This window comes from Canis lupus, chromosome 5, assembly GCF_011100685.1.
Source record: "Canis lupus familiaris isolate Mischka breed German Shepherd chromosome 5, alternate assembly UU_Cfam_GSD_1.0, whole genome shotgun sequence".
Taxonomy (NCBI): domain Eukaryota; kingdom Metazoa; phylum Chordata; class Mammalia; order Carnivora; family Canidae; genus Canis; species Canis lupus.
In genome coordinates this window covers 4939885-4965325 of record NC_049226.1, presented here as the reverse complement: position 1 = coordinate 4965325, position 25441 = coordinate 4939885, and the positions used below count along the sequence as shown (strand labels likewise).

The following is a 25441-nucleotide window of genomic DNA, read 5'->3' as shown; positions in this document are numbered from 1 at the left end:
CCTGGGTGGCTCAGTGGGTCGGAGCCTGCCTTTGGCCCAGGGCACGATCCTGGAGTCCTGGGATCGAGTCCCGCGTCGGGCTCCCCACGTGGAGCCTGCTTCTCCCTCTACCTGTGTCTCTGCCTCTCTCTATGTCTATCATGAATAAATAAATAAAAATTAAAAAAAAAACAAAACCCTCATAAGACATAACCAATTGCAATGTAGGAGCCTTACTGGGGACTCAATTTGAACAAACCAACCATCAAAAAAAAAAAAAAATTGTGAGACAATCACAGAAATGCGAACAGTGGATATTTGATGAGTATTAAAAAATTACTGTCATTTATTTTCAAGTTTGATAACAGTACTGTGGTTGCATTTTAAGAAATATTTTGTGGGCATCTAGGTGGCCCAGTCAATTGAGCATGGGACTCTTGGTTTTGGCTCAGGTCATGATCTCAGAGATTGAGCCCTGCATCGGGGTGGAATCTGCTTAAGATTCTCTCTCTGCAGCCCCATACACACTTGTGCTCTAAATAAATAAATAAAATCTTTTAAAAAATATTTACAGATGAAATCATATGGATTATTATATAATTGGGGGACTGGGAAAGAATGATGGGGGTACAAATGAGACAAGATTGGCCCTGAGTTGAAAACCAAAGTTGGATAATGGGTATAAAAGGCATTCATTATACTATTCTACCTCTGTGTATCTTAAATGTTTTCCCTAATAAAAAAATGTCAATTCCAGAATCGTTTCCTCAGGTTAGAATGCTAGCTCATTCTATTATTACCACAGCTATTTGCATCATTCCACATTTCTTTCACAGGAATTAAATGTAGTATAAACGTCTACTTACCAGGCTTCTCCTGGTATTCACCATGAGCAGGAGTCTTTCCTTGGCTACAAACAAGACTCAGCTCTCATTGTGACCACCAATATTTAAGAGGATAGATTGTAAAAATAACCAGGTAGAGTTTGAGCCTGATTCCATACCAAATCTACAGAACATATCCAAAGACCAAGGACAATGGAGACAGATTTAAAGAAAGAAATCAATAAGAGGAGGACCAACACTGGCCTCCCTAACTTCTCAGCCCCTAATGCTCCTAGTTGCTACTATCGAGGTCTAGCTGTTCCTCTATTCCAGACTTTCACTCATAAAGACATACTTCCCGGCTCATATCTGAGGCTGCCATCCTCACCAAAACCATTAGCTATTAGGACTTTCGCAGCCAGCCTTTTGCTGCTTCTGTAGTAATAATTTCAGGGTTTTGAAAGACATCTACTCATACATCTCCCCCTACTAGATAATGATCTCCCTGAGCCAAAGACTATCTTATAAGGAGAGGCCACACAGTGGGGGGAGTGTAAACTCTGCCTGGGTTCCAATCCTCTAGGTACTAGCTGTGTTCCTTGGGCAAGTGTCTCTGTGTCTGAATTTCCCTATCTGAAAGTGCAAATAACAATTGTACTTATAGGTTGCTGTGAATACTGAATGCAACATATATGTGGTTTAGAATCATTCCTGGCACTTAGTGAGAGCTTAATGAAAGCTGGCTAACATTACTGGGTGGTGTCACTGATATGAATGTCAATATTAATTTTTTATATACCAAGGGTCTAGCACATCCACTGATACAAAGACATCCAATAAATGTTGATGAAAGAGATGAATCACCACCATCAGCATACCCTAGATCCATTTATTCTGCTATTTAATTCATTTGCCTACACTTCCTCTGGCAGTATTCCTGATATCTCTGAATTGGGTGGCTCTTTGAGATCAGAATGCTGCCTTGAATTTGGTCATGAATCTCATTCAAGGACATGCACTATGGAGTGTAAAAAAATGGCCAATGATCCTTTAATTCAGAAAATTTATTCTAAAGCTGATAAAGTTATGACCCATAGCTGTAGGTTCCCCACCCACGAGCTACAGCACTCTGCCTGCTTCTTACTTACAGTAGCCACGGAATGAATTCCAAGCATTGGGTAGATAGGTGTGTTGTACAGAGGAACCTTGCTGCTGCTGCTGAAGAGTCTGGCCTGGCGTAGAGGAGCCGCCCTGTATATGGGAAGGGCTGAGCCCTTGTTGGGACTGCTGGGAGGCAGGACTCAAGGGCTGCCCAGCTACCTAGAGAGAGAGAGAGAGAGAGAGAGAGAGAGAAAGCAAGAGTAGAAAATGAATGACTTCCAATATAGTTAAGTCTCACAAATAACTGAAGAAAAGAAATCTGGCTAACATGAATTATAATACTGCAAGTATCACTGCTAAAATAATACTTTAAATAAGAATAGGATTAATGAAAGGCAATCATAACTATCAAATCCCAATTAGTTTTCGAGGGATTATCTACAAGAATATCCAAAAAATTAATTTCACTAAGCTTATTAGAAAGATAAATGAACACAAAAATAATTATCTTCATTACATAAAATCTGAAAAACGGAGAAGCTAAAGAACTTGCCTGTGTCATAAAGCGAATCTATAACACAAACTGAAGTTGAACTCAAACATCACAATTTCCATTGAGTACACTGGGAAATCCGTTTGCCATTCAGGCCCTCCAACTCCAGCTCCAACTACCTTTCCAACCTTTCTCCTAGACATCATTTCCTGTTAGTAACCTAAAGGGTTTCCATAAATATACTGGTTTCCCACCTTTGTGGCTTTATTCACAATGAGCGCACATTCAGATCATAATGCCTTCCCCAACTACCATGTCAAAATCATACCCCTCCTTCAGGACCTAATTCAGACACCACTTCCGCAGAAATATCCTTGGTTCCTTGCTAAACATAATCGTTCCCTTTTCTGAACACTCATAACTTATCTAAATACCCACATCACCCTTAGACCATGGACCTGGAATATGTGTCCCCTTCTAAATGACACTTGGGAACCAGAGTCCTCCATTCCCTGTGGAAATGGCCCTGCACACACTTCCAGGACCTGTAACAAGTCTCTTCCCTGGGTCTGTCACCCTATGGGGTCCTATCTTGTGGCTGTGGGCTCCTCTGATGGTATTTGGGCACATGGGACCAAGGGGGTGGCCATGGGATCAACTTTGCAAGGATGGGGAAAAGGCTGAGACATGTGGTTATACAGAAAGCCCCATGATGTGCAGGGTGGAGGCTGGGTGAGAAGAAACGGGGAGCCTTCCCAGTCTTAGGGAAGGTTGTCCCTGTGCCACCACATTCTGCGAAGTAGTCCCTCCAGCCTAGGGTTCCTTTGTGTGATGCCAGCGGGGGTGGGGAAGATGGGCCCTTTGTGGATACAGGCGACTGTCTGGGACTGGGACAAGTGTCAGAAACCTCAAGCTGCTCAAGTTCACAGTAGAGGGAGGGGAGGGGCCATCAGATGCTAAGCAGCCTCCCATCTCCAATGCCCCCCAGGAAGCAGGAAGCAGAGAAAGGGCATGTTTCTCCGATGGATTTCCACAGCAATCTGAAGGGCACAGAGTCAGCAAGGGAGGGAGAAAGCCTTTCTCCTGCTTCTTCCCACCTCCACCGGGAAGCTGCCAGTGTCACCCATGCATCTGGCAGAAAGGCAAGTAATTTCAAATTGGCACTATCCGTGTGATTTAGCATCAGTTGTTAGTTTGCATGTACTTTTCAATTTTGTTATCATGAAAAAGTATGTGTCAAGTAGGAAGATAGAATATACATTTTTTTTTAAGTTTTTATTTAAGTTCCAGTTAGTGGGGGCACCTGGGTGGCTCAGTCGGTTAAGCATCTGACTCTTGATTTCAGCTCAGGTCATGATCTCAGGGTCGTGGGATCGAGCCCAGTGTCGGGCTCCCTGGCTCTGCACAAAGAAAATCTGCTTGTCCCTCTCCCTCCCCGCTGCTTGCACTCTCTTCCCCCACCCCCCACTCAATCTCTAAAATAAATAAATAAAATATTTAAATAAATAAATACATACATAATAAACATAAATCCCAGTATAGTTAGCATACAGTGTAATCTTAGTTGCAGGCGTACAATATAGTGTTTCATCACTTCCATACAACACCCAGTGCTCATCACAAGTGCCGTCCTCACTTCCCATCACCTATTTCACCCATCTCCCCAGCACCTCCCACCTCCCCTCTGGTGACCATCAGTTTGTTCTCTGTAGGTAAAGAGTCTGGGGACACCTGGGTGGCTCAGTCAGCTAAGCATCTGATTTTAGCTCAGGTCATGACCTTGGGACCCTGGGATCAAGCCCCGCATCGGGGTTCCACTCTCAGCGGGGAGTCTGCTTCTCCCTCTCTCTTTCCCTGTCTGTCTCCCTCTCCCTCTGCCCCTCTGCCCACTTACGCTTGCTCTCTCCCTCTCTCTCAAATAAGTAAACAAAATCTTTTTTAAAAAGAGTGTTTCTTGGTTTTCCCCTCTCTTTTTTTTTTCCCCTTTGGTTGGTTGTTCGGTTTCTTAAATTCCATGTATAAGTGAGATCATACAATATCTTTCTCTGACTGATTTATTTCACTTAGCATAATAGCCTATAGCTTCATCCATATAGTTGCAAAGAATATATTTTATTGAACAGTTTAGCTTGATTTAAAGCTTTCACCACCTAGACACATGGCACGCAGGCTTTCATGTATACTCTTCTCCTGAAGCCTGTGAATATCAGAGGTGGGTCTACATGCGTCCTTTCTGGTTCAGATACCTTCATGTCATATCCTGTTTACTTCTATATATATAATGTTATATCCCTACTAGACTCCAAGCTCCTTGAGGCCAAGACCTAGAAAAGTTTTATGCAAAAGGAAAGACTTTAATAAACATTTTTTGAATGGATGTAGCTTTGCTATCTCAGTAACAGACTCTATATCATACAAACACCGTCACTGTCACAAACATACAAACATACAAACACAAAGTCACTGTCCCAAAATTCAAGGAACAACTTAGCAACTGCATACTATCAGACAGTCACTTAGAACAAGAAGCAAAGGCTGATGTTGTCCCTAGGATACAAGGTCACAGGGCTCCCGTTGCATAGGGGAAGCTAATCACTTCATGCAAGTGTGTCCATAATGTCAATACAAAAACTGGAACCAAAGATAGGATCTTTAATTAAGGCACCAAAATGAATGGTATCATTTCAACAGTCAAGGGGACTAGGTCTGGAGATAACATGTCTTCATTCTTATTAACATTCCCAGGGTCCCCAGGACCACACAGCCCTGGGTGAGGGGTCGGAGAACATACCTGGGATGACGACGGTGTGGAGGAAGTAGGCTCCGTGACCTGGATGTGCTGCACCTGGATGGCATGCTGGGTGTAGGTCTGAGGGTCGTGGAGCTGGCCAACGTCCACGGTGGACTGCTGAGACTGGTGTGGGGAAGTGGCCTGGAGGGCGGGGAGACCAAGTGCATACTGATTAAGGGGAAGGGAACTCCTTCCAGAGAAAAGGTTCATTTGAAACCATATCACAGCAGAGGAGCCGTCGGAACTTCACATCCAGGGCTTCGCTCCCAGAGAGCCCACGCCTAAGCCAAGCTGGCAGACATTAGAAGAGAAGATAGTTTTAAAAGTTATGCTTATGAAAACATAAGCCTAATGCTATTTAATTCTGGAAGAGAAGGAGCTAAATGGAATACACCTCCTCGTCATGAGCTGAATGAGAAGCTCTTGGGAATCAAAAGCCCTTTTCCCCTTAAGTTTCAATTAAATTTAATACCTTATCCTTGAAAGGTTAAGAGACCAATGAAGAGAATTTGCTTTCAGCTTGTCACGACTGACCTGCTAGAACAGTGGCCCCCAACCTTTTTATGTATCCCAGACATCTCTGAAAAGTCTGGCTAACATATAGTCCCTTTTTCCAGAACAATGTACATATACAGCACACCTTACAGGCTACTTCAGGGATTCACAGGTTCCTCCAAAGCCTGAAGTTAAGAACTGTCTTATAAGAAAAACAAGATAAGAAACAGTCAATCACAGTAGCAACTCCTCACTTCCCACTCTGGTATTAGTCCTAAATTCTCCTATTTTCCTACGTTTTCAGGCCAAATTACTTCAAAGCAACAGGTTTGATCATCTGTGCCTTGAGCACACTTCCTCAGCATAATTAAATGAAACAATAGTTCTGGGAAGATTCCTTCTTTTAGCTCCCTAATCAGTGAGGACAAGCTCCCTAATCAGTGAGAATGAGCTACCAATTATCTGGTAGAAGGAGCGCGGTCGTACCCCTGTGCCAATAACTGTACCTTGTACTGCCTACTACTCAAAACTCGCAATTATTCCTCACAACCTCCCATACCTCTCAGGCATTCGATGCCCAAGTAGGGACTTCGCAAACTGGTCCCCCACCAAGTGGTCAACTTTGGTGCCCAGGGATTCAGAAGAGGCTCAGAAAGAGTTCACGTAATCTATCCTGTGGTAGCACAGGATGACAGTATATACCCGGCAGCCTGAAACCTCTAGGCCGCTACTGACAGAAATCTCTTACACTAAGTCCAGAGCCCTATGCGGCCGGGGGGCTGGGAGAGTTTTACAAATGCCTCAGACTCAGAACTTAACACGCCGAAGCACATTACGTGGGGCCCAGCTCTAGCTGTGAGAACTGGGAATTTCTGTTGACCGCCCCCCCCCCACCGCCCGCACTGCCCACCACCATATTGGCTAGTGATGATACAACATTTGTGAAGGTAAAGAGGAGGATGTGTACCGGAGCCACTTGCACCACTTGAAGCTGTATGTGCTGAGGCTGCTGAAGGCCGGACGTAGACTGTGATACAGGGATATACTGAATTCTCTGGTAGTCCCCCTGCGATGTCCGGTAATCTGTTGTTAAGGTCTGGGACAGTTCTGTCATGGCTTGGGTTAGGAGGTCTGTTGTCTAGAAAAGTCACAAAAAATACATTAGCTGTCAACACCACTGCTGGTACAAATTAGCCCCGAACTCAGATTGGAAAACTCCAAAGGTGAGAAGATGGTGGAAGATTACCTACAGATCCATATCTACCTGTCTATATCAGGCCCGATGGGAGTTACCTAAGAGGTCCGACAGTCTAGCAGCCCAGGAGCAGCGTTGGACATTTCCTGCTATGCCTTCTACGGAGAACTTTGCGAAGGGACAACTAGGAGACCCAAACATAAGCCTAAGGCCCTGGGTAGCAGAGTGAGGGACAATGGGCTACCTTTGCAGCCAATTATATAGCGAGATGGACATGGCTTTGGTATTGGAAGCTGTGACAGGCACTGAAGGGGATGAGGTGCTCTTACCAGTTCACACACTTACCACCACGGTCTCCCCGGTAGCACTGTCTGTGGTTAACACAGCCGGGGTAGCACTGATCACAGCTGTTGTCAGGGGTGGATGTAAGGTGTTAGGGAGCTGGGCATACTCTGGATGCTTCTTTCGAATGTGCTGTACCATCTTGGTCTGAAAAAGTATGGCAAAACGAAGAATCACTACTGGAGTTAGTTATTTGCAATCATTCTCAATTGCAAACCCTGCAAAGATCCCTAAGGTCTTTCAAGTTTTGCCTCAAAAAAATAAGGTGTGGTGCTGACTCTGGGCCTGATCCTCCCAAAGCAACACAGGCTTTGCAAGAGGAAAAGGAAGAGGCTGAAAAGAAACTGAACACCCATGCGACCCCACCCTGTCAGGTAAGGACAGCACATCTCACTGCATCCCCTAATCCCATCAATACCTGTAGCAATCAATCACAAGCTCCCCCCACAACCAAGAATGACCCTTTTTTCAAGATCTATCATGTAAGTTCCTACGTAGTGCTTCTGTAAACCTGAGCTCATGAATGTTAAATATTCCAATGTGAGACCTTCAGTAGACCAAGGGACAAGGAGACCAGTCAAGCGCTCACATTATGTATGAGATATGCTAACTCTGGGGAAATGCCACATATTCTCTTCTCATTCTGGATTTATAATCCCTATTCTCAGGAAGCGGCTTCTTAGCCAGCTGAACTGGGAAAACACTTCCAGTAGACTCCCATCCATTCTGAAGAAGCCAATCATCACCTTCCCTTAAGAGATTCCTTAAATAATGACCTTGATTCAGACGCAGTCAAAGCCCTTCCCATACCTTGCTGCTGTACTGTTTGGAGCAGTGAGGGCAGCAGACCGGAGGGGTGGCTATTGTGCCTGTGAGTTGGGTGTGGGTGCTCAACATCGGATCTGGTTCTCCAGGGCCAGCTGGACGAAGTTTGCGAATGCTTGGTGGGAGCTCAGCCCCTGGATGATTCTTCAGAATATGGGCTTTTCGCTTGCTGGCACTTTTATAAACCTGCAAATTCAAATGCTTTGCCGTGAAAGCAGTATACAGGGGATCCCTGGGTGGCTCAGCAGTTTGGTGCCTGCCTTTGGCCCAGGGTGTGATCCTGGGGACCCAGGATGGAGTCCCACATCGGGCTCCCTGCATGAAGCCTGCTTCTCCCTCTGCTTGTGTCTCTGCCTCTCTCTCTGTGTGTCTCTCATGAATAAATAAATAAAATCTTTTTTTTTAAGCAATATATGGTGCCACTTTCTTACTTTAAAGCAAACTATCTAACAATTCCTTTGTTACATATAAGAAATGAGAAAAAGTATCCATGTATCCCAAAAGAAAATATATTATCAGCTATATTGAAGGATATATAAAATAAGGACATAATATAGACATGGTAGGCAGCCTCCTGGAATTTATACATCTAAGATAGTAATAATAAAAATATCCCTTACCCTGAAGTTTAAGAGGTAGATACACAGTCACAGAAAAACAATTGTTCCAAAGGCCAGTTCATCCCACTTAGCCTTTCTGCAAAAGCTCTCAAATGTTTCCTAGAGCTACATGCCAAAGAATCCTCCAAGACGGCAGGTCTGATAGTGACTAGTACCTATAATGGTGAATCTATGTTTTAAAAAGTTTCCCAGTTTTAAACGGACACGACTACACTATGTAAGGAAACAACATTACAATGAAACAATACGCATATAATCTGCCTTTTTGTAACTGCACAAAAATAAGGATGAAATAGTACAAGTTTTCCATCTCAAAACTCTTCCACATCCTACTCAATCCTACTCAATCTTCCTGAAATTCCGAACCTACTGTATATATTTTACAAGTAGGATGATAGACGCTTTCACTTTGGAGCTTACGAATTTAAAACAAATTCCTATACTAAGCTCTTTGTAAGCCTCTACTTTTGTAACAAAACCACAGAAAGAAGAAAAAAATGTTAAACACAAAGTCAACTAATGCTTAGGAGATACATTTTGGCTTAAAATGAGGCCGCACTTCTAGCCCTTTCTCATCCGAATGGAAAACCAGTGAGAGACAGGGAACCATCTATTGAGAGTAACTCCAAGATCCGAGTGTATACTTATACACGCAGACAAGTAGGTTCTCGCAGGGCTCCCGGAAAGGCATCCCAGCACGGATGGCTTCCCTCTTACCTTGTCACAATACTGACAGAAGTAATCGCGGTTGGGCTTTATGATGGGTAGAGTTAACTCTGGCACTTCCTCTATCTTCATGTCTGGGTGCCTCTTTGATAAGTGATTCACCTAAAGGGGGAAAAAGCAAATGAGAGAAAGAGAGCCCGTTACAAAGAGAAGCAAACCAAACGCCTCCGGTCTTGACAGCTACAAGTCGGAATCCTCTGACGCCATCCCCCAGAACAGTAAGACACGAGGCCAGAACCAGCATTGCCAGGCCCATCCGACACCAAGCCTTAACTTAACAGTCACTGTTGGCAGGGATTAACAGTCATTCAGCAAACCACTGAAGGGGAACTGGGTCACCGTGGATTCCATCAACGCTCTGACTGAAAGGCCCACTGATGGAAAGTGGGAAATCACACTAGCACGAATGTCATGGTTGAATTCTCCCGATGCAAACCTGTCTTCCGTTATTCAGTGCCCTAGCCTTACTGAGGACGCTGAATGAGAGAGACACAAACTCAGGTTCCAAATTTCAAATAATGCTCTATGTCTCTAGTTCTGCCAGAAGCGTGATAAGGTCAAAATGAACTGAAGGCAGAAAACTGGTTGTCCTGAGGTGCCTGCTAACCCAAATCACACACCCTTCTTGGTAGAGCGGTTTCATTCTATTGCTGTTTCGTATCTGGGACAGGGAGGCCTTACAGGGAGCAACTGGGGAGAAGGAAACCCCGCCAGAAAGTATGTTCCAGAACACAGAAGAGAAGAGAGAAATAAAATATAAGAGCAGAGACTGAGCAGGGTCAGGCGAAGTAAAACTAGTAATGAAAAGTGATAGAAGACCTCTCCGGAGAGGTCAGCCGAAATGAGCGGCGGCCCAGGGGGGCAAAGGGAGACGGGAGAGAACCAGGGAGGCATCGCCTGCTCCCGGCTTTTCCCCAGCCACTGACACCCTGCTGCTCGATGCCGTACACAGCACTGCACAAACGCCAGCACCGTAAGCAGAAGCGGGTGGCTCTGGAAGCCTGGGGCACTGACCAGCATGCCTCGCCTCCGGAAGCCCATCATGCACAGGCGGCACTTGAACGTGAAGCTGTCGTAGTCCGTGGACGTGATCCGCGGCTTGAACGTCTTGGAGCGGCTGATGCGGTCCGCTTTCTTGGCCTCCCTCTCCGGGTTATGCATCCTCTGCATATGTTCCCGCAGTTTGTCCTTTCGCTGTTTAGAGAGAATTTTTGAAAAGGCAGGGGAGTGGGGAGCGAGGGTAGAATGATTTTAGTTGAAGGCATTAAAGAAAGCCATACAAGTGGCCCGCAAGCACGACCCCACCAAGAGGCGCCCGAGCGGCTAGGGGGCCGGATGTTCACGGCCACTCTGCCCACGAGCCAGGGAGCGCCTTCCACCGAGCCTTGGTTTTGGGGAAGAAAGAATCGACGTGTATACGGAGAAGATCAAAGGATAGCGGAGTAAGTCTGGAATCGAGAATTACGAGACAAATTGACGAGTAACAGGTAACATTGTATTTACGACACCGTGTATGCTCGGTCCCCATGCATTTTAACAGACATTCTGATATTCTTCCAAACCTCACATGGATTTAAGAATCTCTCATCGTATGGACTTACAAGTGCCTGTAAACAGTCACAGAGCCCACAGTAGGTGGAGCCTACGGCCTAGGTCACAGGTCTTAGTCTGATGACTTAATCTAGTGATACGTGCTGATATGAGTCCACAGAGACAGAAGTCAAGCAGAGCCAATCCCGAGGGGAAAAAAATTCAAAAAATGCCAGCTCCCCTCTTCATTGTGGCTCTCTTCTCTTAGACATATGATTAAACTATTATTGGTCTTTTTAAAAAAGATTTCATTTATTTTTTCATGAGAGACACAGAGAGAGGGGCAGAGACACAGGCAGAGGGAGAAGCAGGCTCCATGCAGGGAGCCCGATGGGGGACTCGATCCCAGGACCCTGGGATCACACCCTGAGTCAAAGGCAGACGCTCAGCCACTGAGCCACCCGGGTGCCCCAAAATATTACTGGTCTGATAAAGATTTTGAACCTTCCTACCAGAACAGTTCTCCCCGAGTTTTGTTTTAGGGACTTTTACTTAACTACTGCCTTTTTTCAGCACATTCATTTAACAAGCATTTCTTGAGTGCCCACCAAGTGTCAGGAACCACTCAAAGTTCAGAGTTCAACGCTAGGACCCCTCACCTACCTCCCTCTTCTGCTGCTGTGGACAGGACCCAACCGCTCTTTCCTCCTACCCCCACCCATCTCATTCCTAGAAAGCCCAGGAGAGAATTTCATAGTCTCCTACTCTGCAATAAAGTCTGGATTATGAGCCCTGCCCTAAATAACAGAATTTCTCCTGACTGTCTTTAGATACAGTGATAAAACTCACCACCTCAGACTTGCATTCCTTTTTCCCCAGCATCAGTATTTGCTAACTTCCCCCCACCCATTCCCTTTAAATGAACAAACTTATTTTAACTGAATCATTAGATAAGTCTGAAAGCCACCTATTACTCACTCTACTACTACTGCTACTACTACTACTGCTACTACTACTACTACTACTACTGCATGGAGCTCTGCCTACAGAGACAGACGCGTATACTGAAGGCCAAATCTCAGCAAGGCCTTTCCATCCTAACAGCCCTAAGGCCAATCCAGTATGCTCCCACTCTCTCCTCCTGCCTGCATTCTGCTGCTGGATCTGCAGTGTTCCCAAACATCTAGCCTCCCAAGCTAAAGTCCAATTCCAACCTGTCCACACACCCGCCACCCCCCCACCCCCTCGCCTATCAGCCCATCACCCAGACATAGTCCTACCAATTCTCCCTCAAAGGTTTGTCTTGATTATGGGCCCTCTTCTCCATGCCCACTACCGGTACCTTAGTGCAGCCCAGCTCTAAAATGCCCCTGGGGCATCTTCACCCTCTCCCCCTCCTCCTCCTGCCCCTTCTCTAGCAGGCTAACTCTTTCCCACCCTTGGAATCCAACCGTCACCTACCTATGAGGTCTCCCCATACTCCAAATCAGAGTTCATCCTTCTCCTGGAATTTTATTCCCTTTCTCTATTACAGTAGCAGTAATCATTTTTTCGAAGTTTTTGTTCACTTAAGTAATCTCTACACCCAACGTGGGTCTCCAGCTCATGACCACAGGATCCAGAGTAACATGTTTTTCTGACTCAGCCACCCAGGCACCCCTTGTGATGTCGAAGTGATAAGCACTCTGGAATCTATCTAAGGGGCTATTAAAATCAAAGGTTTTTTCTGAAGGCACAGGACATCAAATTTGTTTTCTAGGAAAAATAACTCATTAGAGTCTGAAAAATGAATTGTAGACACATTTTGTTCTTGTACTGCATCAACTTGGCTAAGAGGAACTAACTACATTTACATGGACCCCCTTCCTAGCATGGTTCCCAGTTAGTCTTAGCTAAGAGAGAGACTCATACCAGACCGGGAGGTGGAAATGAAGCAGCAGCCGTGATGCTCTGTGGGTCAGATGCAGGGGTGCCCTGCTCACCCTCACTGTCTCCCACTCAGCAGAAGTTCTCTTGCCAAGAGCAGGTGCCATGGGCAACTCTGTATCCACCACCACAGGCAGCAACATTCCTCCTGGACAGCACCAGCTCTCTTTCATGAGCCCCCTGGAGGTGCCTGGCATCCCAGATTCCCAGGTAATTAATTTTCCATTGTCCACCCAGACCGGGCGTCAGAGAGGCACGTTAATGACTCTCTTCCGATCCTCCAACTCCTCCTGCCAGACCCTTGCTTCTCTATCATCTTCTATAATGAAGTTCGTTCCTAAGAAAAACTCTTACTGCATAACTCCAGTGGGTTTGCTTCTCTGATTGAACCCTGTCTAATCCATCAGGTGAGAGTAAAAGAAAAAATGAAAGGAGCAAGGCTTTTCACATGCCTGGTGCTAAAATGATATCGGCACAAAAGAGATAATAAAAAAAAAAATCAAATGGTAGGATGGATGGATAGCCAACCACTTAATACCATAAGACAGGGGGTAGCCCCAGTGGCTCAGCGGTTTGGCGCCGCCTTCAGCCCAGGGTGTGATCCTGGAGACCTGGGATCGAGTCTCACATCGGGCTCCCTGCATGGAGCCTGCTTCTCCCTCTGCCTGTGTCTCTGCCTCTCTCTGTATGTCTTTCGTGAATAAATAAAATCTTAAAAAAAAAAATACCATAAGACAGGGATCCTTTTGGATACTTTGTTGGGGCTGTTTTTTAATTAAGAAGCAAAAAAGATGGGGCAGCCGGGTGGCTCAGCAGTTTAGCGCCACCTTCAGCCCAGGGCCTGATCCTGGAGACCCGGGATCAAGTCCCATGTCAGGCTCCCTGCATGGAGCCTGCTTCTCCCTCTGCCTGTGTCTCTGTCTCTCTCTCTCTCTCTCTCTCTGTCTCTCATGAATAAATAAATAAAATTTTAAAAATAAAGATCTCCATTAAAAAAAAGAAGCAAAAAAGAACCTAGGCCTATTTATAGCTTTCACATTAGAGTTTTCTGCAAAGGTCTACACTGTGCTACTGTGTACTGAAAGCCATCAGGATTATATTCCACATCAATTTAAAGTGTGGGAATTACTTCCTATTTCTCTTTATCATCTCCACATTCTATATAATGCATTTTTTAAAATTAGTTTTTCCTTCCTGCATCCATTTCTGACTCTTCCAGTTTCTATGTCAGCATGACCTACAATCAGACTCACTAGTGTTTCTTTATTGAGTGTGAATCATCTGATTTCCCAATGAAGTATACCTTATTATTTTCATATTTACTTGTTTAACTCTTATTCCGGTGTCTCCTGTGGGTGTTCCCCTTGCTTCTTCCAGATTCTAGGTGGCCTACTGCTACTTATGACGTCTTATTTTAATCCTCAGAGTCATTACCATTCCCCAAAGTTGCCTACGCCATTCAGTGATCCACAGATTCTCCACCCTCCTTAAATGACACTCCTGAGACTTTCAGGGCTTCATTACCAGGCTCTGAACAAGTGCTCAATAAAAATCTCTTGATTTGGTAAATAAATGTATTGTTCTCTTAGGAATTCCTCAACAGCAATTTAGTTCAACTCATCGTACGAGCGGATTTTTTTTTTTTTTTAAGGAGATGTGTTACTACTCTATTCGGCAATTAGAATTAATTATTTGGGGAGTATTAAGGTGAGGTTTTTTTCCTGAATTTTATCATGATAACTAAGTCAAACACGAGACACAAAATGCATCTCAAGTTCAGCTCTTTGTAGGTAGGCGATTAACTGATGAAATGACCAGGCATTTGTCCTTTAGCCCGACTTGACTTCAGCGGCCACAAGTACAACCCTTCATACCTTAAACTGCTTCCCGCACGTAGAACACAGGAAATCCTTGCGGTCCGAATGTCGGAGCATGTGCAGGCGCAGCTTGTCAGGACGGCAGAAGGCCTTGTCGCACTCTGTACACTGGTAGATCTTTTCTGAGTGGAAGCTTCGCACGTGTTTCTTCACCTGGCAGTCGAAGACGCGAGAAAGTCAGAGGGCACGGGCAGGGACGGAAAGGACAAACGGTGGCTTATCGACACTAGAGGGAGCCAAACGCATTACCATGGATTTTCATCAACCTGGCGCTAGAATCCAATCAGATGTGATTGATAATTGGCCTCAATCACACATAGTACCCCTGTCACAAAGAAACAGAACAAGTAGCCAGAAAGCCTTATAAATCTTAACCTGCCATATAACTTAAAGAAGAGGAAGAAAGAGTGCTTGCTCAGTCAAAGCCCTGATGGCATGGGGCCCATTTTTCTTTCTTGCTCTCTCTCCTTTTTTTAAGATTAAAAGCAGAGTTCCTCTGTATTTAGATGAATTCTGCTAAATATTATCTACAGAAAGACAAAAAATAATTCTTTCTCACTTTTTCCTGCCTCCAACATGCATAGAAGCAATTTAGCCCCTTTTAAGTAATTGATCCTTTTACATCTTTCCATTAAATCAGGTTCTTAAGAATAAAGACATGAATTAGATGATATAAAATGCATTACGTATTTATGAGAATGATACAATATCAGCATCATTTCGCCTTAGTTGGGACTTATTCCCTGTACTTTTAGATAATTTAAATAAAGGAATACGGCCTCTGAATTCTCTTAGCCATAAATACCCCATGAAGGAGAGCTGTGAATGAGAGCTGGGTAGTGAGTCGTAGCCAACTATTCCTGTAAGACGTTTTGCTTCATTGTTTGAGTCTCTTTTGCCATTAAATTCTGCCATAAGCCACTTTTCTAATTGTTTGTATGAAGTGATAAAATTACCAAGACCCCCAACACTAGCAGAACTATGATCACCTTTCGTTTGGGTAAATTTTTTTTTTTAAGAGACACTATTTTTACTAGATATTTATATTTAATTATTTATTGACTAGCATAGACCTAGCGTATCATCACTTGAAGTTCAAATGAAATCATAAGTATTCTGGAATTTATCCTCACCTATTTTGCTCCAGAATATAGTCCAAGGAAGGAGGTCAGTGCTTGATACGAAAGTATATTATATACCAACTCTCTCTGTTTCCTTCCAAAATGCATGACCTTAGTAAAGCAAGACAGGATACCACAGTGGTAGAGAGAAAATGTTTCCGAGCCAGGAAATGGGAGTATGTCTTCCACAGGCTCTCTACATCTTATGAGTAGAGGGCACTGGCAAAGATGTAAGAAAGACTTTGTAAAAATGATAATCAGATCTGTGTATTTGTTACTTGCAATAAAACTTAAATGTTTCAATGCCAACGTCCGATTTAATTAAGGGTTGTGATAATCTTTTGTTTATCAAAAGTAGCTTGATTGAAGAAATAGCATTCTCAACCATAAAGTTGTCTCAAAGAAGGGATGAAAATGCAGGCGACAGGCAAGTCTCAATTTTCCAAACATCGAAGTTTCTTTTACCAAAAGAAGAAAAAAGTGTACGGGGGAGAAGGGGTCTCAGGCATAGACACTCACCTGGATAAAATCTGGGAATCGTTTCTTACAAGTTGGGCATGTGAAGCAGCCATCATTGATATGAATGGCCACATGATCCTTCAACAAATCAAGGCGGTCAAAGGATTCTGGGCAAAAAATGCAAGAATAAGTCTTCTGGTCCGAATGGAGCTTCATGTGGCTCTCCAAGGACGCACTGCTGATGAAGCCCTTGTTACAGAGATCACAGGTGAGCGGGCAATTCCCCTCCCGCCCGTGGAAGCGCAAATGTTGGTCCAGTTTGTCCTTCTCACGGAAAGCCTTCCCACATTGCAAACACTTAAAAGGCCGGAAGGACTTCCGAATAAACAGATGCTGAAGAGCTGCATTCTGAAAGACACACACAAATACGATTATTTAGCGAGGAAGTCAAGGTGGGTGAGCAGCTCGCACATGTATAGAGAAAGAAGATGATCTCTGCAATCAGACTTTCCAGAGAACTTAAATGCGGGAACACACAGTTGAAAGATTTTCCTGGTGAAGACATTAAAAAGGAAGCCATCCCCAAAGAAGTTCACCCTGAAAAGACAAACCTTTTTTATGTCTTAACAATATTTATGGATGTACAAGTTGTTTTTCTTCCCAAAGAATTTAAGTAACAACCAAAAAGTATTCCCAATCAAGGATTTGTATAATAAAACAAATCCTATAGTTGAGTAGAACAATTGGAGATTTGGAAGAAGCGATGTGGGACAAGTCACACATGCATGAATGAGGATGGAGCAAGTCAGCCAAATGTCACTTGCTGAAGTTCTTGAGACAAAGAATTCAAAGCCTGATTAAAATGTTGAGCAAAGAAAAGAAAAAGAAAAAGAAAAAGAAAAAGAATAAAAAAAACTGAAAAAAAAAAAAACTGAAGGGTAGTACTTGCTGGGGAAGGAGACAATGGATACAAGGTTTCTTTGAGGATGATGAAAATGTTCTGGAATTATAGTGGCGATGGTTGCACAACTTTGGGAATATTCTAAACATCACTGCAAAAGGGTGAATTATATCTCAATTTAAGAAAAGGAACTTGAAAAAGAAATGAAGGATACAGATTTATATGAACATGTTTGTTCACGAGATAAGATATATGAGCACACATCATAAATGGAATATGCGTATTTGACCACTTCCTACTTAGAAAATACAGAAGTCAAGTTCCAGTGTAGCTAGTTAGTGCCACTGATTTAAAGGCCATGCTAACAAAGTTATGCTTATCGCTTTGTTCCCTGTCTAGACTAGTCAATTTTCCTTTTTTTTTTTCAGTCACAGATTGCACTGCTAATGCTGATTAGGCATCTTGTAAATTCATGCAATTGTTATAGGGACTCCAAGTGAGAGAATATGGATATTCAGTGTAAATTCATCACTACTGCTGGAAAATACAGCTTATGCTCTACTAAGAGCAGATCAACAGAATCATCTTTCACACAGGGAATGCAGAATCGGTATTTTAGTTATGCTATAATAAAAGCTCATTCATAAGTTCCTCAAAATACCAGAGGGAAAGCTCTAGAGAGCTAGGAGAAGGGGAAAAAATCCCTCAAAAAATATATCTCTGAATGCTTATGCAACAATAAGGGAAAAGTAATTGAAGGATTAATGGAAACCTTAATGCATTATCTGTGCAATGAAAAAGGCACAATGAACCATGCCTAACCTCTTACTTTCAAATTACTTACAAGAAGCAAGTTCTAAACTAAATTTAATGTGAAATAATCATTTAGAAAAAGGCAAAATAATTATGTTTTCTTTAGTGAAAATTCTGAACACAGTTACTATAAGACAGAAAGCTTCCTCCTCAGCGTTCTCTCTCAGGGCCGAGAAAGATGCCCAAAAAATTAATTAATTATTTTTTTAAAAAAAAAGATACTTTGCCTACTCATGTATCTTGAGGAGCTTTTTAGAAGTCGTGTTGTCCTCCCCAGTTGACTGAGGCTGCTTCAGGACTGCATTATATTCTTTTATCTTTTGTATCTAGATTCCTGTAAATATAGCTTAGCTCATAGGAAGTGTTCAATTAAAAGCTCGAGAATTGGTGAAATGTATTTCATATGAAAAAAAAAAAACAAAAGAATTCTTTCAAGGTCTCTTCTATAGCATCTGCAGAGATCTTTAATCGCAGACCCCTCTCACGTCAGCCACAGAGCTTTCCTGCGCTTCACTAAACCATTCAGCAGTTACCCAGTCTTTTCGCTCTATCTCAACAAATCCTTATTTTCCAAAAAAGCTCTCAGTGTTCTGGCTACTTCTAAAACTTAATGGAAATATTGCAAATAAATGAATACTATCCTGAAGTTCAGACATTAAGGATTTACAGTGCTTTTGGTGTGTTAAGAATCACATCCTTTATCCAAACTCGAGAAGGTTTCCAGGGCGGACACAATGTATCCTTGATCTTGGTCCCACTGGGGATCCCACTGGCCACCTTTGTGGGTGCCAAATCTAGAATGTGGTTTTGTTTTGGATTATTATGCTAATAAGTCTCTGTCATTTCTGATTAGTATGAGTGTCCTCAGACACCTGATCCCTGACCAGCCACTGGGCTGGCTCCGCATTCTTAGTTCTGCCCACAGACCTTGTTCTCGTTGTCTTTCTAATTCCCATGGAGCCCTGAAGATCATATTTCTCTGATCTCATGATCCTCATGTAATCCGCACAGTACAGGGTAGTGAAAGTGCTGAACCCGTCCCCACCCCTTGACCCACTTGCAGGCCATTTCTACTCCACTTGATCTTAGCCAAAAGGCCGAGAAGCGATAGGCCATTTCTACTCTAAGGAATCCTCTGCAGTTCGGAGCGATGCTGGCACACATTTCTAGAAGAAGCCATGAAGAGTGGCAGAAGCAGAGCAGATGGATCCACTATGGATCTTCCGATCCTTGAGCTGCCGTCAGCCAGGCACGCCATACCACACGGTACGTGAGGTGCTCTGGGTGCCAAAATGCTCCAGCTGCTGAAATCTGTGGCAAGGGAAGCAACTCACACTGAAATAAATTGTGAGCCAACAGATTCTTTTGCAGACGAAGACCTGTACTCTTTCTAAAGTTTGATATTTGTGGCCAAAGGAAATTAATTCTTGATCACTTTTCATATTATTTTGATCTTGACACTAAAAGGTAATCAAATCCTGTTTGTTGGCTTTTTTTGTTTGTTTGTTTGTTTTGTTTTATTTTTTTTTTTACTTTCCTCTGCCTGTTTTTTATGTGGCTTTCAAAGCCTTTGGTGGGATAGCCCTACCAACCCATCTGATTCTCCACCGTCCTTCAGCTGACACCCCATGCTAGGGTCAAGCTGCTACATGCACTGTCCCAAAACCTTTGCAAGTATATGCCCATATGTTGGCCTTTGATCCTATGGCTGGCTGCCACCTGGAAATGGCCTACCTTCTTCCTGTCGCTTTCCAGGACCATTTAAGGCCTGCTTCACCCATCACCTATTCCCTGACGCCTTCTCATCTTTCTTCAGTCTTTCTCACTGCCCAGTGCCCACAGCAAGGACAGGCTACACTTTGACACTACGTTAGACTTAGCCCTCAACTATAAGCCCCCTTACTGGAGCACTGTCTCCCCGATTAGGCTGCAGGCTCCCAGAGGATGGGACTCATGTGAAAACTGCACTGTGTCCCTAGCCCGGGGCTGAGTGGATAGTCAGATCTCGCTGCCATCCTGTAAGTCACCCAAATCACTGTAGAGCTGGAAGGGACCCCGGAGGTCACTTAGTCCTACCCCCTCGTTTTGGGGGGGAGGAATCTGTCACCCACAATTTACTCATCAGTCTACCTGAAAATAAACGGTCATTTATTAACCAGTTTGCATTCACTGCAGCAACCAAATCGTAGTTTCCACCAGGATTTAGTAAGCAGAGGTTGCAAAGAACAGCAGGTCAGGTAAACACTTCAATAACGTTCTGTTACGTGAACACAGGAAACGAACCTACCTGCAGCTCCAACTGAGCAGGGCAGCATTAGAGGAGAGAAAAATAGTTACATTACCAATTGGATTGGAAGACTTCCCTTCAGTTGGTCATTACCAATCTGGATAGAAAAGATGAAAAAAATACATAGCCCTACTTTTTAGAATGTGCGAGTGGAAAAACAAAAAAACCCAAGAGCTCAACTAAGCCTGACCTCCAAAAGCCACATGTGACGTGGCTTTTGCTTTGTCACGAGGAACCTGGCACCCAAACCAGTCACCCAAAGCACTGAAGGATAAGAGCACAGTCCGAGCTACGCTATGCTTGTACCACCACAGCTTCGCTACGTGCGTGGGCTTTCAGTTGAGGTTGGCTTGGTTTTTTTTCTCTTTTCCTTTTTCCTTCCAAAAAACTGAATCTTGTAAGCATCTCTCTGGACTTGGTGAAAAATCATAATTAGAATGGCCAAAGCGGAAAAGACAGTCATGGAGCAAGGAAGTAAAATGCAGATTGGGAAATAACGTGGAATAACGGAAAATAATGTAGAAGGACAGATGGGGAGGTATTCATTCATAGCTTTTTGCCTTCCTGGTCTATATTTACGTATGTTTACATAGCCTTTTGAAAGGATATCCGTGGAGCCGAAAATATTACACATTTCCATCAAAGGATGCTTATCAAGGCTGCTTAGCCTCAGAGTCCTGACAACCTTTCAACATTTTTATATGGCTAGGAATGTTTAAATGTATTTTCACAGAAAGGCATGGACTAAACTATTTTTCAAGGTCCCTTCTAGCCTAGAGGCAAATAAGAAGACCAAAGGAAATACAGGCTACACGTACGCAAGTGAAAAGACCAAAAGAAACATAAGCTAAAACAATCCCCTCTCTAGAAACTGTAAAGCCTGGGAAGTCATACAAAAAAAAAAAAAATCTCTTTCATCAGTATAATAAAAGTATATACCCTGCTGTCACAGGCAGGAGTACAATTGTTTTCTGGATGTACACCAGTCAGCACATGCACTCATCCCACAAAACCCTAATGTTCTCCACATGCATCCCCTACAGGAACTAACTCAGACTCAGATGCTGTCTATGAAGTAAGAGTACCACACATCTGACCTGGAAGCCACGGAGGCCGTGTGGCCGCATGGTCTAGAGTCAAGACGCAGGCCCCAGGAGTGAAACACTGACCAACTCTCCAACCTGGTGCTGAGCTTCCAGCTGTCCCGAGTGTGTAAACTGTACCTGCCATATCAACTTGGACACGGGTCCTTTTGCGTTGATGAGTAATGACATTTGCCAGTCTCCCCTTGGAAACTGTAGACAACCAAATTCATTTACCCGAAATTAATCTGAGAGCTAGCATGAGGCACAGATTCGAGTGGCTTTGGTGTAAATCATGATTATGATGGAACATCCTTATTTCCCCATTTCCAATTGGTGAGTTTAGGGATCCAGGGAGCTATCCTACTTGAACTACACTAGTCCAGAAGCTGCCAAAAGCCAGGCTTCTGCATCATTACTAACTTGACGGAATCTAGGACCAGCCATTCCAGCCAGTCACGGGACACAAAGACACTGAGAAGTAGTTAGTACATTCTTCCTAGATGAGGGGACGGGGCGTGTGGTAGGCTAGATACAAGATTTCAGAGTGGATGGTGAGCAAGCTGGGAAACATGGCACCTAGAAAGCCAGCTGACTGGAGAAAGGGCAGCACCTCGTGAGGGAGGAGCTCTGCTTCCCACTTACTCGGATACGCTTGGCCCTGCGCATGTCATCGGCCGTCAGAGCGCTCTGCGGGGGCAGCACGCTCTCCTCGTGTTGGGGCTGCAGGTGTAGGCTATGAGTTTCCGGCTCATGCTCCAGGGAAGGCTGGGTGTCCTGTGGCAGCGCAGGGATGGGGAGAGTGGTCTGTTCTGGTTGATCCAGCCCATTCAGAGTAGCTGGCTCAGCCTCATCGAACTGTTCCTTGGCGGAAAAATGTAGCAGGTCCTGAAATTGCAACAACCAGGAATTATTTCCACAGCTAGAGAGAGACTTGTGCTAGAGAGAATGTCAGCTAAGATTTAGAACTGCTGCGAGTTTATAAATGACTAGAGTTGTAATGCTCAGGAAAAAAAATTCTCCTTCTGGGAAAACTATCCCAGGTTAGGTAACTATCCACAGGATGTAAAATCTAGGAGACGTTCCAGATGGCTTCATGAGGAAAAGACTCTGACTGGAAGAAAGATCATTTTAACTGTTTAAACTGATTAAACAGCACCCCCCAATAATATCTCTGGACAATTTCAAATCCTTTTGTGAGGAGCAGGCAGGGGGGCGTTGCAGAGGGAGAAAGAATCTTAAGCAGGCTCCACGCCCAGTGCAGAGCCTGACCCGGGGCTCGATCTCACAACCCTGAGATCATGACCTGAACAGAAATCGAGAGTCGGACGCTTAACTGACTGAGCCACCCAGGGGCCCCCAATTTCAAATCTTGAGGGCATCGAAGTTGGGTTTTTGTTGTAACACTCAAGAATACGTTTTTGTTTTTGTTTTTGAGAATGCATTCTTCCTGCCTTTCCCATCACCCTTTGGCTAACACGCAGCCTAGCACCGCCGTGGCAGGACCATCAGCCTGCCTCTGGGAGGTATCTGTAATCGCCCTAAGTGCCCAGAGCAGGCGACGAACAAGGAGTTCCTCCTCCCCCAGTACCTGTGTCCCGTCGTCACACTTGTCCCCATTTTCGCTGGTTATCTCCAAGCGGATAAATTTTGGAGGGCGTCCTGGCCGTCGACCAGGGCCAAATCGCCTCTTGCCTCGTCCCCTTCCTCTACCTCTTGTTCTGGGGACAAAAGGTTGAGTTATAAATAGTCACAGCTACACAGCACTCCCTAACAATTTCCCTCAGTGGTGCTGATGAGCCCCAAATCTTGATTTCCTCTCATTTTATTACTTTTCCTGATTCTTTTTTCTAATGGGAACAACTATTTTGATGATACACAGTTTCTTTTTTTTATGTGGATTTTTTTTTGTTTTTTTTTTTTTTTAAGATTTTATTTATTTATTCATGAGAGACCCAGAGAGAGAGGCAGAGACACAGGCAAAGGGAGAAGCAGTCTCCCTGCAGGGACCCTGATGCGGGACTGTATCCGGAAACTCCAGGATCATGCCCTCGGCCAAAGGCAGACGCTCAACCACTGAGCCACCCAGGCATCCCATTTTTTATGTGTTTTTTAAGATTATTTACTTATTTATTTATTTTTAAGATTTTATCTATTTATTTGAGTGAGAGAGAGAGCATGAGAGAGAGAGAGAGCATGAGCCATGGGGGAGGGGCAGAGGGAGAGAAAGAAGCAGACTCTCTCCTGAGCAGGAAGCCCAACACAGGGCTCAATCCCAGGACTCCAGGGTCATGACCTGAGCCAAAGGCAGATGCCCAACCAACTGAACCACCCAAGAATCCCTAACTTTTTTTTTTTTTTTTTGAGAGAGAGAGAGAGAGAGACAGAGCACTCATACAATGGATTGGGAGAGGGGGAGGAAGAGGCTCAAACAGACACCAGGCTCTAAGCACAGATTCCAAAGTGGAGCTCAATCCCACCACTCGAGATCGTGACCTGAGCCAAAACCAAGAGTAGGCTGCTTGACTGACTGAGCTACCCAGGCACCTTGTACTTATATACTTTACTTATACACTAAGTATCTCATCTTTGCCATCAATAGAGCCTAGAGATCTCTTAAATTATTCAGGAAAAAAAAGGGGGTTTAAAAACTCAAAGCACTGACACCATTTTGTTACTGAAACTTCTGAAAGCACAAACATATCTCCAAAATGATGTGAGAAATGCATACAGAACTGAACATGTTAAGCCTTACAGCACGTCCCCAGAGACGAGATTCCATTCTCTCCCTCTTTTCCCCTCCCTGCTTCACTTCCTGCTCCTTCCAAGAAATGTGGCTAGATTCAAAAAAACTTTCTTATTTTGCTATAAGTTTCTGGAAAGTCAAAACACACTTCTAATTCAACTGTTCCATAACATGCCTAGTAAGCACCAAATAAACTTCATCTCCTTGAACAGATTTCAGGCATACGAAAATTCCTTAATAAAGGAATTCAGTCGGTGTATCATTAGAATCTCTTTTCAAGGATGAACATGTGAGAGGATTAAGAGTACACTTACTTGATGAGCACTGAGTAATATATGGAAGTGCCGAATCCCTATATTGGACACCTGAAACTAATATAACACCATGTGTTAACTCTACTGGAATCAAAAAAAAGAAAAGGAAAGATGTGCGTGTGTGTGATATGTATAAAACTGATGAGATCATGTTTTATTTCTCCACTCATCTATTTAACAATTTAACAAGAATTATATGCTGTTCCAGAACTTTTAAAAGACTCTTTGGTATAGAAAATTCTGAACCTACGTAAATGTAGAGAATACCATAAAGAACCCAATGTACCCATTACCTAATTCCAATACTTAGCTATTCATGGCTAATCTTTATTTCTCATATCTCCAGTATTTCCCACACCGACACATACCCATTAGATTATTTTGAGGTAAGTCCCAGACATCATTTCATCATCAAATATTTCCACAAGTATGTCTCTACAATATAAGGACTCTTTTATGTGTATAATGATACACCATATAGATATATATATATATATATATATATACACACACACACACATATATATCATAATATCATTACCATATCTTAAAAAAATATTATAGCTGCTCAGTGTTATTAAATCTATTCAAAAAGTTCAAATTTTCCTAATTGTCTCAAATTTCTTTTTAACACCCAGCCAATAAATCTTTCTATATGCCACATCACGCCCTAGGCTAGGCAATAAAGACAAGCTCTATGTGACAATTTTTATCCTCAGAAGTCTAGTAGAGGGCAGCAGAGCAGCAAAACCAAAAAAATCACAATACAATTTAAAAGTGCTATAATAGAGCCATGAACGGAGTTCCACTGACATCTGCCAGGGAGTGATTTAATGCCCACTGTGTCCTCTGCCCACCTCAGACATTTACTCCCATGGTCATATCCTAGACCTTGTCATCCTCGATAAGTGCAGAGCCTCCCTTACCCCACTTCCATGCACTGTCCACTCCAATGCTATCTCTAGCTTCCTAGCTCACGCCCTCAAGTGCCTGG

The 25441-nt window shown here is 43.7% G+C and overlaps 1 protein-coding gene across 8 annotated transcripts in view; it reads right to left on the bottom strand.

Moving 5' to 3' along the window:
* PRDM10 (PR/SET domain 10) overlaps positions 1 to 25441 on the bottom strand; it is a 96707-nt gene that overhangs the window by 7279 nt on the left and 63987 nt on the right. For 5 of the 8 annotated variants that reach the window (XM_038535637.1, XM_038535640.1, XM_038535641.1 and 2 more), the window contains 12 exons: positions 22979 to 23108; positions 22033 to 22275; positions 20306 to 20317; positions 16365 to 16712; positions 14722 to 14877; positions 10406 to 10585; positions 9383 to 9493; positions 8031 to 8231; positions 7224 to 7367; positions 6651 to 6821; positions 5189 to 5329; positions 1952 to 2123 (listed from right to left, as the gene is read on the bottom strand). In XM_038535637.1, the coding sequence (XP_038391565.1) occupies positions 1952 to 2123; positions 5189 to 5329; positions 6651 to 6821; positions 7224 to 7367; positions 8031 to 8231; positions 9383 to 9493; positions 10406 to 10585; positions 14722 to 14877; positions 16365 to 16712; positions 20306 to 20317; positions 22033 to 22275; positions 22979 to 23108 (2009 nt within the window). The remainder of the gene's footprint in view (positions 1 to 1951; positions 2124 to 5188; positions 5330 to 6650; positions 6822 to 7223; positions 7368 to 8030; positions 8232 to 9382; positions 9494 to 10405; positions 10586 to 14721; positions 14878 to 16364; positions 16713 to 20305; positions 20318 to 22032; positions 22276 to 22978; positions 23109 to 25441) is intronic. The other 3 variants (XM_038535636.1, XM_038535639.1, XM_038535642.1) reach the window with 2 other exon arrangements.